Source organism: Enhydra lutris, unplaced genomic scaffold (assembly GCF_002288905.1).
Source record: "Enhydra lutris kenyoni isolate GAN:26980312 unplaced genomic scaffold, ASM228890v2 scaffoldscaffold64, whole genome shotgun sequence".
Lineage (NCBI taxonomy): Eukaryota > Metazoa > Chordata > Mammalia > Carnivora > Mustelidae > Enhydra > Enhydra lutris.
The window spans coordinates 8,656,925-8,669,588 of record NW_019154148.1 but is presented as its reverse complement, the minus strand read 5'-3'; the positions used below and the strand labels follow the sequence as shown (position 1 = coordinate 8,669,588).

The following is a 12,664-nucleotide window of genomic DNA, read 5'->3' as shown; positions in this document are numbered from 1 at the left end:
AGGGAGTTCACAGCTCCCCCTTTCCCCAAAAGGGTCAGTGTTGGGGGTTTAGCGCCGGGAGAGCAGGGACCCACATCCCCCAAGGGTGGGGGTGGGTAATGCTGCCCTTGCCTATGCAAAAAAACCCGAAGTCCCAGGGTCAGCCCTGTCCCCGAACCCTACACCACCCAGCCCCAGTGTCCAAATCTGTCAGGTGAGTGAACTGCAGGGATTTCTGAGGATCCTGCCAGCTTCGGCGCTCCGGGCGGTTCTCCTAGTCTCCCGCCCGAGTGTCAGAATTCTGAGAATGACGACAATCTTCTCCACCCGTCCCCAGCAGCCCTTTGCAAAGTCAACACGCCCTGGGGTGCGCAGCACAATCAGCCGAAAGTGTTTTTGCAAAGGCTATTTCTACATTTTCTCCGTCCCCACAAGCCCCTGGACTGGTTTTCTGCACGACCCGTTCCTGTGGCCTGGGCATTCGGCCATTCTGCCCGTGTCCCCGGGGCTGGCCCGTCGCTCTTAGCTGAGTCTGCAGCGGCCGGGCCTGGGCCAGAAGGCGGTGGACACGGCCGGGCCACGCCAGCCAGTGACGCGAGGCCAGGGGCGGGGCGGGCGGGGCCCCGGGAGGTGCGCGCGCCCGGCGGGCCCGGAACCCGCGTGTGTTGGTCCGCGCGCCCGCCAGGGGGCGCCGCACGCTCGGCCCGCCCGCCCCGCCCCGCCTGCTGGGCTCCCGCGGCAGCGACGACGGCGGCGGCGGTGGCGGCGGCGCTTCCGCCTGGCGGGCCTCGGCCCGGTGCGAGCGGCCCCACGATGTGGCTGGGCCCGGAGGAGGTGCTGGTGGCCAACGCTCTGTGGGTGACGGAGCGGGCCAACCCCTTCTTCGTGCTGCAGCGGCGCCGCGGCCACGGCAAGGGTGGCGGCCTCACGGGTGAGGGGCGCGCGGCGGTCGGGCCTGTGGCGGCGGGCCGGGCTGTGAGGGCGCGCCGGCGGCGGCGGGGGGCCGGGCCGGGCGCGGGGCGCAGGGGGAGAGGGCCGAGGGGGTGTCTGCGAGGCGGGGTGGGGGGGGACGGGGCCGCGGCCAGGAGGCGGGGGCGGGGGCGCGCCGGGGGCGCGGGCCTAGGACCGGGGGAAGGCGAAGGTGCTGTCGTTGGAAGGGTGGTGGGTGACTGCGGCCGACCCAGGGCGCCCAGGGGAAAGCTGGCAGCGGCCTCTGCCCGGACGCGGCGCCCGTGAGCTCCCTGGGACTTAGCCCAGGCGCGTGCAGCCTCCTGGAGTGGGATTCACAGCTGAAAGGCGGCGACGCCTCCTCGGGCTTCGTCCTCTGCCTCAGTTTCCCCAAGTGCCTCTGAGCGGCCAAGTGACAGAAGCACATATTCTCTTTTGCCTCTTTCCTTCCCCCCAAAATTGCCCTTTGAGCGAGATCAGAGGTCCCCCGAGCTGCTGCTGGCCTCAGCCCCCATCCTTCCGGTCGGTCTCTCCTCGCCCACCTTTCGTGCTTCTTGGTGACCGGGAGCGGCAGACGCAGGCCGTGCCTGATTACCAGAGTTGGCTGTTCTGGTGAGCCAGCCAGGGTGCCCTTTTGTCCACCTGGGCAGTACCGGTAACGGTGGACAGGCACTTCATGAAATCGTGTGACACCTGGGATCCAGGGAAGGCCCATGTGGCGTGCCCTCTGCAGGTGTGATCTGAGGTCCCTCTTGCTCCAAGCCCGTTGTGGCCACACCCCCCACTCTCGAGCTGGGGCAGTCTGGGGGCCAGACCAATCAGTGGCCCATTGTGGCCATGCAAGACAGCGGGCGCATCTTCCAAGTTACCAGCAGCAATTTCTGTGAAACATCCTGATTTGAAACATTAGCAGTGAATACAGTCCTGCCAGATGCAGGCAGAAGTTTCCTGTGGATGTCCTCTGCCACCCTCTCTGGAGCCACACCTCCTAATGTGGAAGACACTGTCCCTTTCCTAAGAAAACTTGTTCCCTTGACTGCCTGGGGCTGCCTCCCCACAGCCTCAGGAATCCCAAGAGCCAGCGCTGGACCTGCATCCTGGACTCGCTGCTCAGTGGAGGTGAGACAGCAGCCCCTCTGGACAGTCTGAACAGTGGTCAGCCTCAGAAGCTACTGCAAGCCAGAGCAGGAAGACGAGGCATAGTGCCCAGAACCTTTTGTTACATTGCACCAGCGTACCAGTGTGTCCAGTCTGGTCAGTGCACTTCCACCAGCTTGTTCGGTTTTCAGTGCTTCTGAGGATCATCTCAGAGGGTGGCTGGGACCCTCTCTGCACAGAAGGCCCTTCCCACCTCATGCATCTCTCTGTGTCCGCCAGGATGGAGCCCAGCCCTCCCTACCCCACCCCAGGAACCACTCCTTCAACTTCCCATTCCAGTTAGGTTTGGTGAGTCCTGCCTGGGCCTCTGCCTGGCCTTCCCTGTGCCATCATAGGCATCATGGCCTCCTGTACCCCATCTTCCCCAAGGGAGGAACAGTTAGTGATGTGGTTTTGTTCAGGATGGCTTTTACAAACAGACACGAGCCTGGATCTTTCAGTGAAGAGTCTGAGTATAAGAGGGGCCTGGGTGGCTCAGTCAGCTAAGCATCTGCCTTCGGCTCGGGTCGTGATCCTGGGGTCCAGGGATCGAGCCTCACATCAGGCTCCTTGCTCAGTGGGGAGCCTGCTTCTCCCTCTGCCTGCTGCTTCCCCTGCTTGTGCTCTCTCTCTCTCTGTCAAATAAATAAATAAAATCTTTTTTTAAAAAAAGGGGGAAGAAGAAGGAGGAAGAGTCTGAGTATGATGAGATGGTCTGCCCACGAAAGAGCTTTCAGGTCTCGAAACATGGATATGCCAATAGAATAAGCATTGAAATAAAGTTTCCAAGACCAGAAGAGAAACCCCAACAGGAACCATGAAAAAAAGTTTATTCTACACACTGATAAAGCTTGAATATATGCCACTTTAATGACTATGTAGAGAGACATTTTAGAACATTTCAGTAAAATAGGCGAGATTACAGGCTCCTAACTTGGGTGTATGCGATGAGTACCTTCTTTTGTAATTGTAATTTTATTTGTTCAAGACTGGGGAGGGAAAAAAATAATTAAAAATGGAATATGAAATGAAAGTGTTATATTCAAGTTAATACAATCAGTAAAAATTATTCTGACATCAACAGGAAAATGGTAACAGACTATTTCCAGAGCATACCAAAAGCAGCACTTCATCAAAGAGGAAAACATAAATTCCAAATAGGAACAGTGAACAGATTTTCAGAGAGCTTGATAATTCACTTAACGAAGAGGAGAGAATCAAACACAGCGGTAAAAGGCAGACATCTCCTCTGATTTGTTGGGGGAGATGGTGTCGTTGACAAAGGCTGTACGTGAGGAGAAGGAAAATCTGAAATGCTCTAAAATGCTTCAGAGGTGGAAAACACTGGATAAGTGTTTTCCCAAATTGGACAGTTCTAAAAATTGCTGTGTCCTCTTCAGTCATGACTTTTGAAGCCACAAGGAACTTTCTTAACACTTCCCAGAATAAAAATTTGTGATTACTTGGCAGAGGAAAAACTACATTATCTTCCTGTTGTTGATAATGGAAAATGATACTATAAAATCATCGTCTTACTTTTTTTTAAAAAGTGGGCAGAGTACATGGCCAAAAATGTCGGGAAAATGTATCTTAAGAGATGTGTCTGGCAGTTAATAAAACATACTGTACTCTTTGTCTGGATTTTGTGATATCCATGGTGTTGTTTTTGTCTTTAATTTGTGACAGTTGTACTTTCTCATCTTTGAGAATTTTGAAAAAATTTTTGAAAAAAATATTTAAAATAAATTTAAAAATTAAAGAACAACCTAATTTTTCCTAAAAAGGGCCTTCCAGAATGGTTTAAGCTTATAAAGAAGGCTCCCTAAAACCTGCCTCAGCCCCTGCCTCCAAGTGTTTGTGAGTCTGGGGAGTGAGCAGAAACTGCCAGGAAGAAGTGGGAGGGGATTTTTCCATAGGCCTTAGAGGAAAAAGAAGTCCTTTGGTGGATGAGGGGGGTGCCAGCTGTGTCTCCGTCTGGGCCGGGGCATCAAGGGCAGTGCCACTGTTTTGGGCAGCCTCCAGGGCTCAGCTGTGAGCGTGGCCCTCCCTCACCCTCTTCTCTCTGCCCTGCCCCCAGGTCTTCTCGTGGGCACCCTGGACGTGGTGTTGGACTCCAGTGCCCGCGTGGCCCCTTACCGAATCCTGCACCAGACCCAGGACTCGCAGGTCTACTGGACAGTGGCGTGTGGTAGGTGCTGGGTAGGGCCTGCTGTGGACGAGTGGGGGGACCCCGGGAGGAAGGGGACACAGCCTGCATTCCTGGGCTGGATGTTGCCTCTGGAGAACCCAGTGCTGCCTTTCCTTCAGCCCACATGGCCAGGCTGGCATCCCGCTTAGGAAGGCAGCTCAGAGGGCGCCTGGGTGGCTCAGTAGGTTAAGCCTCTGCCTTCGGCTCAGGTCATGATCTCAGGGTCCTGGGATCGAGTCCCGCATCGGGCTCTCTGCTCAGCAGGGAGCCTGCTTCCCTTCCTCTCTCTCTGCCTGCCTCTCTGCCTACTTGTGATCTCTGTCTGTCAAATAAATAAATAAAATCTTTAAAAAAAAAAAAAAAAGGAAGGCAGCTCAGATGGTCATGGGCACCCTGTGGACAGTCATGGAAATGTGCAGTGAGCATCTTGAGTCGCCCGACACTCGGGTTCCCAGCCCAAGGGGGACAATACATCCTTCTGCTTTCTGGCAGTCGTCAGACTATAAAACAGGGGTCCTTTCTGCAGTCTTTGAGCCATACTTTGGGCATTTTGTAGGTTTTGTGGGTGGTTTTGCTGTTGCCAGTGGCCCCAAGTGGGGTGCCAAGGTGCCAGTTGTGTCCTCAGCACAGACATGGTACTGGGCCTCCTGGAGAGAGGTCGTGTGTTTGGGAGGCTCTGTTCAGGCCCGAGTTACAGCCGGTGCCGCTGGCCTCAAGTGCGATGGGAGGGAATTAATATATATGAAATAAGGCGCCTTTAAAGAGAAGGCTGCGTGAAACACAGTCATGGACTGATCGGTTGATGGAGACGTTGTGTGACCCCACATTTTCGGGAGCATAGCCGTCCCCACAGCTCCCCTGGGATCCGTCCTGGCCTGTTCCATGTTCCAGGAGACGTGATGGAATGCAGCTGCCGCCAGTAATGACAGCGGTGGCTGTCCTCCCGGGCAGAGACACACACCACCCTCCCAAGGTCTGGGAAGAGGTCCCCGTCAGCCCGTACTGGCCTTGCTGAGGTCACTTGGACACATTCACGGATACACTCAGATAGCACTTCCTACAGGCCAGGCACTTAGCAAATCTCCCAAGAACTTCAGAAGGTGGAACTTTGTTGGGGGGGGTGGTTTTCTATTTTGAAGATGAAGCAGTGGCCCCGAGGGGGTTAGGAGGCCTGAGAAAGGTGACAAGAGCATCCACAGCTGGGATCCTAGCTTTGGAAGTCAGCCTCCTCTGTGGTTGGGGGTGGGTCTGAACGGAGGTGCCCTTTCCCCTGTGTATGAATCCAAGTCTGGGTTTGCCCACGGCCAAGTGGGGCATGGCAGGACCGGTGCTCCTGGTTCCAGAGCCTGCAGGAGAGAGGGGTTTCCATGGGGTGGGGCCCAGGGAGATTGGTGTGTGCTTGGGCTAGAGCCAGAGACGTGAGTCTAAAACAGGCCCTCGAGATTTCCCTCTGTCTCCCTGATGTTCTTTCTCAGGGAACAAATCTGGAGGCAGTGAGGGAGGTGGGAGGCCACGCTAGAGAGCCTTAGTCCTTAGCCTCAGGCCACATGCTCCCAGCTGCTGCAGCTTCTATCAGGCCTCCCAGCCCTGCCCTGACCTCTACTGGGCACGCCCCTCCCCTCCAGCTCTGCCAAGCCAGGTTTGGTCATGCCTACACCTGCCCAGTGAATCCCGACTCCTTAGCCTGCCCCTGAAGGCCTTTCGGGATCAGCCCGCCTCCATTCCTGTCCTCCCCTCAGCTCACACCTGGCCTGCAGCCAGACCAGACAGACATTCACGGGACCCGAAGTTCCCAGCCACACCTGTCTTGGTCCCTGTGCCTGGTGTCCCCCCCCACATCCACCTAACCTACCACTCTGTTGAGACCCCGCCCGGGTGTCAGCTCCTATGGAAAACCAGATTCCCCAGACCCAGACATCCATCTTTCCTTCTTGCTCCCCTGGACTTGCCGTGTCTTTATCAGCATCTCATACACTGCAGGCTCACGGGCTGTCCCACTCGACTCGCAGCTCTCTGGGGCGAGGGTAGGCAGCCTCGGTTAGGATTGTGCTTTGCTTACTTCCCAGCTCTGTGACACTGGGCCACTTACTTAACCTCTCTGTGCCTCAGTTTCTTCCTGTGAAATGAAAATAATGGTCCTGTCTCCAAGATTCTCTAAGAAATAAACAAGAGACATCACAAAAGGGTCTGAAAGCCAAAATAGCACTTTATAATAATTAGCAGTTACATTTTTTATAGTCTCTGGACCTAACACACAGAGATGGCATAGTTTGTGTTCAGTTAGTGCTAAATGAAGACTGAGTTACTGCTAACTAATAATTCTTTTAAATGCACACATATAAATATTTATAATCAAAATGCACACAGATCCACACAGGTAGTGTGGACAAGATTTCTTCTGTTTGAGGTTGCCAGGAACGCGAGTGTAAAAGAGAATGACATGCTTGAGTTGCAGTGCTTGCAGATTTAACTTCCAAATTCAAACGTGGGATCTTCGCAGAAGAAGAGGGAAATCCCTTCTCCCAGCAGCTAGACCTTGGCCTTTGTACACCAGGGAAAGGAGGCCACATGAGAAGCCCAAAGAAAAATGGGGGGGACAGGTCATTTATGGATGATTGAAGGGGCTTGCCGGGGTCCCATTGATTGTGTGTTGTGGCTCACTGTAAGTCATATGATCCTGGGTTTTAATCGCCTTCACAGAGGCAGCCTCACGCTGGCCCACAGGAGAGGGGGAGGGCCCTAATTCAGAATGGTTATAGAGTAGTGAGCTCCCTGGGTAAAGGTAAAGAAACAATCACTCCTCACCAAGACACAGCTGGGCTGTGATATGTGCCAGAGCAATGAGCAAGTGCCCTGGACAGAGGAGATGGTAGGGACCAACTCGACCTAGCCAGGGTGGGCTCAGGAGTCTCCAGCAGGTGGAAGAGTATTGCCAGGTAGGGAAGGACGGGCTACCAGAGAATCAGGCAGCCTAGCAAAAATGTCTGTGGTCCACAGCCGTGTTGATCTTGTGTCTTTGCTCGGGCTCCCTCCATGTAGACATAGGTCACAGGGGATCAGCTGGGCCTTCTTGGCACTCTCAATCCATAGACTGTCCCACCCTGGGTCAGCTGGGAGGAGGCAGGGCCCTCCCCCTTCTACTTGTGTTCACTCCTTCAGAAAACAGCTCTTGAGTGCAAGGCCCCTGCCAGGCACAAGCAAAACCCCAGAGAGGCAGGGGAAGGCAGGCCAGGCAGAGACTTCCCTCACCCTTTGCTTCTCCTCCTGGGGGGCCCTTTTCCCAGTTCCGGGGGTGGGGGCAGAGAAAACAGCCACCCCGCCCTTTGGGAGTGGTGGTGAACTGCCTTCTCTGAGTTTTTCCATTACCAGTGGACTTGTTGTGCCCTGCAGGGCCCCTTCCTGAGGAGCACAGGACCACCTCCGAGGCGGGACAGACACAGGGGCCCAGCCAGAAGCTGACGGGGTCAGGCAGGGCTTCCCGGAGGAGGCAGGAGCAGGGCTGGGATGTGAGCAGGGATGGGGAGGAGAGGCTGCAGGCAAAGACCTGGGTGGCTGCATCTGGCTTCAGAGAGGGGGTGAGAGCCTCTAGTATGTGCAGCAGGAGACCAGCCGGCCAGGGGGCCAGAGTCCTACAAGAAGGAACTGTCTGGAGGACTTCATTCCCTTACACCAAGTCTGTGTCTGGTTAGTCCCCTGCATACCAGAGACCACAGGAAATCCTTTATCCTGAAGGAAAATCGTGACAACCTAGCAGACCCACAGACCTACAGACTGCTTCTGGAAGGGCATATGGGGAATAGTGGCCACTCTTCTGTGGTGTTAGGGGAGGTGCAGGCCTTACCTTGCACATGACTGCCATTCTGCCCGAGTTATTTTCGGGTTCACCGGGACCATTCATGACTACTGTCATGTACCCATACAGAATGCTGGAGGAAGGAAAATAGAAAGCAGCCTCAAGATTGTAGTGTCTTGGGTAGAGCAAATTAGGTCATCCATGTTAGCCTCCGAACTTATGTTTAAGGCCTGGTGAGTGTAATGATTTTCCTCTTTACTCCACCAAACCTCCCCCAGGTTCTTCCCGCAAAGAGATCACCAAGCACTGGGAATGGCTGGAAAATAACTTACTCCAGACGCTGTCCATCTTCGACAATGAGGAAGACATCACCACCTTTGTCAAGGGCAAGATCCACGTAAGGTCCACCTTTTCCACTTCTGGTTCCCATGCCCGGCTCGGGGTGGGCAGTGTTGGCCTGTGTCATCTCATTTACTCATCAGACAGGGTGGTGTGGCCCTCATCTCCCTTTAATAGCAGCGAAGGCAACCGTGTGCTCCCATTCTGCTCCGGGAAGGGGCGTTTGATTTAACTCATTGCCAGGCAGGGCCTTTCCTCTCAGGGCGGGCCCGGGGTCAGCCTGCACTTAGCCACGACTTCCTGTCCCCTGCAGAGGATCTTAGAGCAAGCAGGGGTCACGCATCGCTGATGGTCCGTCCCACAGAACAGGGAAATGCTGGAAGTACCAGGCTAGCCGGAGGTACATTTCACTTAGGAAATTACAACTGCATGTGCCTCTGATTCAGCCTGTCCCTTGCCTGGTGTTGGTCCCACAGCATAGGCACATGTGCAGGGCGACACATGGGTCCCAGGATGCTCCCTACAGTGCTGGCAGCAGAAACAGTACCTCCAGGCTGAGGTGGGGAGGGGAAGTAGCCGCAGCCGATTCCTCAGAGCCAGAGCCGAGCAGCTTGCTGGCCTGGCATTTATCGAGCACTTCCTACCGAGTCCTGCACCCAGCTCATCCAGTTCAGTCACATGCAGTACACTGCATGGGGTGTGTTACAGCTGTAAAAACTGGAGCCGTGTGTCAAAACCCACAGGGATGCTTCAGCTTCTCTTCAGGAGCTCATTCATGTGGTAACGAGCCTCTACCTGAGAACACAGGCCTGTGCATCGTCTTTCTGTCCCGTGATTTTGCCTTAGATTAGGTTTCTTGGAGGGCTTTTACTGGGTCCAAGTTTAGCCGTGCAGGGTTGCTTTGGCCAGGTCCCCGTGACTTCATTATTCCGGAACCTTCTAGATGCAGGCAGACGGCGCGAGCTCCTTGGCTCTTCCTTGTGCACTTTGAGGCTCCAAGCAGGACCCACATCACCTTTGTAGCTCCATGAGAAAAGGCAAGGAGAGCAGAGGCAAGTCTCCCTTCTCCCAGTGAGCAAGCTGGGCAAGAATAATAATAATAATAATAATAAAACAACATTATTGTATGCTTCTTGCACGCCAGACCCAAACAAAGTCACCAACAGAATGGAAAAAAAATTTCTCCATGACACATGGGTTAAAGAAGAAATGCGCGTTAGAAAATATTTAGAACCGAATGATCCTCAGAATGCCACGGCATATCCGAATTTGTAGGCTGCGGCAAAAGGAGGACACAGCAGGACATTCGAAGGCTTAAATCTTAGGAGGAGAAGAGAGGGTGGAATTTCACAACCCAAGCTCAGTAAGTTCAATAAGTTTGCATGTCTAAGCCCAGAAATGAGGAAATCCGAAGGAATTAGTACAGGGCAGAAGTTAACTCCATAGGAAACGAGAGAACGGTGCAGAAAGATAACAGGTTCGGGGAATGACCTAAGACATAAGCAGACCTGTGGCAAATGGGACGCAGGACCAAAGCGGGAAGCCTCAACCCAGTAGGGTTAGGAGGGAACTAGGAGGAGCACCTATAAAAAAGCAGAGTTTTAGAAAAGAGAAAAATGCCCTGAACAGCTTCGAGCCAAGAAATCCAAGAATTTAGACAACACGGATACTTTCTCACAATAGGATGCGTTCGTTTCCATCACTGCTTGCCACAAGTTCCCATACGCTTCGGGCCCCACACAGGTGCATTAGCTGGGAGTTCTGGAAGTCAGCAGAATACAGCAGGTCTCGACTGAACGCCAGGTGTGGGCAGATGGGGCTCCTTCCGGAGGCTCAGGGCGGGGAGGACCTGTTTCCCCACCAGTTCCTTTTACAGGGCCGCAGGTCTTCCTCAGTTCTGAGCCCCTTCCCTCATCTGCATGCCAGCAGCATGGCACCCTAGATCACGTCCTCTCTCTCCCCACTCCTGTCCTCTCATTCCCTCCATGGCTCTGACCCTCCTGTGTCTTGACAAGGACCCTGGTGATGATATACTGGGCTCACCTGAATCATCCAGGGCCTTCTCCCTGGTTCAGAATACATATGTTAGCACATCCGCAGAGCTCTTTTTGCCACGTAAGGTAACCTGTGCCCCAGCTCTGGGGTTTGGGCTGTGGACATCTCTGGGGAACTCTTATTTGGCCTACCATGTAATATAACTAAAACTGGGACTCAGGAAGCAGTAAGAAAGCTGAATATGCCTGAAACTATTAAAGAAATGGACTCAGTCATTTAAAATCAACCGAGTAATTTCTGCAGTCCCGTTCAGTCAGCCAACAAACCAAATCCGAGCTTTGTGAGCCAGGCCAGCTCATTCCCATTGGTAGGGACCATTCCTCCTGCCACACTGTTCCTAAAGGGTAAGGCGTTGGGAAGAGGGGCCCCAGGAGATCGCAGAGGGAAAGGCAGAGCAGGAGAGGTCAGCCCCTCTACACCCTGCTTCGGGGTCGCAGCTGCAGGGAGAAGGGAAGAGGGGGCTTCCGACTGAGACCCAGGAAGGTGACAGAGGCAGCAGGGTGTGGGTGACAGCCCATCCGCGCTCCACCGGGGGGCCTGCTTCCCCAGCCTCCCAGTAGGTGGGACAGGGCAGCAGAAGACAAAGGTGGGGCCTTAGTAACAAGGCAGGCACTTTGCAACCTCGGGCCCTCACCCAGGCCCCTGGCTATCCGCCCTGCCTCTGGATGGAGGGGCAAGAGGCCACCAGGAGGCCTGGTGGGAGCAGTAGGCCAGGCCCCAAACACTGCCCTTGAGTTACTTTCATTTATTGAGGAATCATCCTCCTGGAAAATCTGCATGTGTTTTGAGCCAAGGGTGCTAAGAACATCTTTTACCTCAAGAGGTTTTGGGCTGGCTCTGTGGCCCAGGGTGGTATCTCTGGGCATCCTGAGACCAGGGAAGATGCCGGCAGAGCACAGCATGGCTATGTCCTGAGCTGGGAGGGGCCTGCAGCTGGTCTGGGGGTGGGGTCAAGAAGCAGGAGCCCCTGGTATATTGAGGGAGTGGGGAGAAAGTCAAAGAAATACAGAGCACCCTTTTCATGAGAAAAGCACTTCACTGAATGTTGCCGCAGCTGGATGCCATTTGGGTAAAGAAAGAGGGAAAGAGAAAACCATGTGTTTGCGCAAAGGAACGTTGGTGCCCGCATGTCCGAAGGGAACCAGCAGAGTGGGCAAGCGGGAGGCTCCATGCTTACTGAATACACTGTTGTACTCGGTGTTTTTTACCACATTTATTACATTTTCCAGAAAGTTGACATAGAAATAAATGTTTATTTGAAAAGTCCCTACTTCCGGTCAGCCATGCTGGAGGGATTATCAGCTCAGGGGTTGAGGGAACCTGCCTGGCATCTGTCCCACCACGTGCCTCGGCCTCGCCAGCCTGTGGCCCTGGGGCCAGCGTCCAGGAGTCCTGGGTCGAGGCACCTGCCCCCCCCCGGCCTCCCCCACTGCCAGGGTCTGCCAGAATCAGTCCCCTTGTCCCCCTGCAGGGCATCATCGCAGAAGAGAACAAGAACCTGCAGCCGCAGGGAGATGAGGACCCTGGGAAGTTCAAGGAGGCTGAGCTGAAGATGCGGAAGCAGTTCGGGATGCCCGAGGGGGAGAAGCTGGTCAACTACTACTCCTGCAGCTACTGGAAGGGCCGTGTGCCCCGGCAGGGCTGGCTCTACCTGAGCGTCAACCACCTGTGCTTCTACTCCTTCCTGCTGGGCAAGGAAGGTGAGCGGCCCCCAGACCCCTGCCCCCCAGCCGTCCCACCTCTCCCACCCGCCAGAGCTCCTGAGTTGCTTCCCCCCGCCATGGCCCCCTGATAATCTGCCCGTACACCACTTCCCTTCCCCAGAGGGTCTCCCTGAAACTCAGTGCACTTCCGTGGTTCACAGCAAGGAGGCCCTGATCTGAGGCAGGCAGGCACCTGGCCCACCTGCACCCACCGATGGGGTTCTTCCCAGAATGACGGGTCAGGGGCTCTCTGCTCTCCTTGAAGTCGGAACATTCTAGGTCCACTGCCATCCTTGAGCGGCAGAACATGGTGGAAGGGCCTTGCTGGGGGAAGCCCTGGCCTTGGGGCATAAGGCACAGTCCCCAGGGCAGCCACGCCACCCCCAGAAAGAGCTCTCAAGGTTTCAGTGCTTCCGAGCACAGTGAGGCCTTGCCCCACTGTGCACACACCTGTTGTACACCCTTCCCCTGCCTTCCTCCTACCTGGCACCTCCTCACGGGGCAGGGTCCCCTCTGGCTCAC

General features: G+C 55.0%; 1 protein-coding gene across 2 annotated transcripts in view; it reads left to right on the top strand.

Moving 5' to 3' along the window:
• The first annotated feature begins 753 nt into the window (after window positions 1-753).
• Window positions 754-12,664, top strand: part of LOC111158850 (TBC1 domain family member 9B) — a 38,881-nt gene continuing 26,970 nt past the window's right edge. For both annotated transcript variants that reach the window (XM_022521134.1, XM_022521133.1), the window contains exons 1-4: window positions 754-910; window positions 4,142-4,252; window positions 8,324-8,442; window positions 11,911-12,139. In XM_022521134.1, the coding sequence (XP_022376842.1) occupies window positions 793-910; window positions 4,142-4,252; window positions 8,324-8,442; window positions 11,911-12,139 (577 nt within the window). In that variant the 5' untranslated portion in view covers window positions 754-792. The remainder of the gene's footprint in view (window positions 911-4,141; window positions 4,253-8,323; window positions 8,443-11,910; window positions 12,140-12,664) is intronic.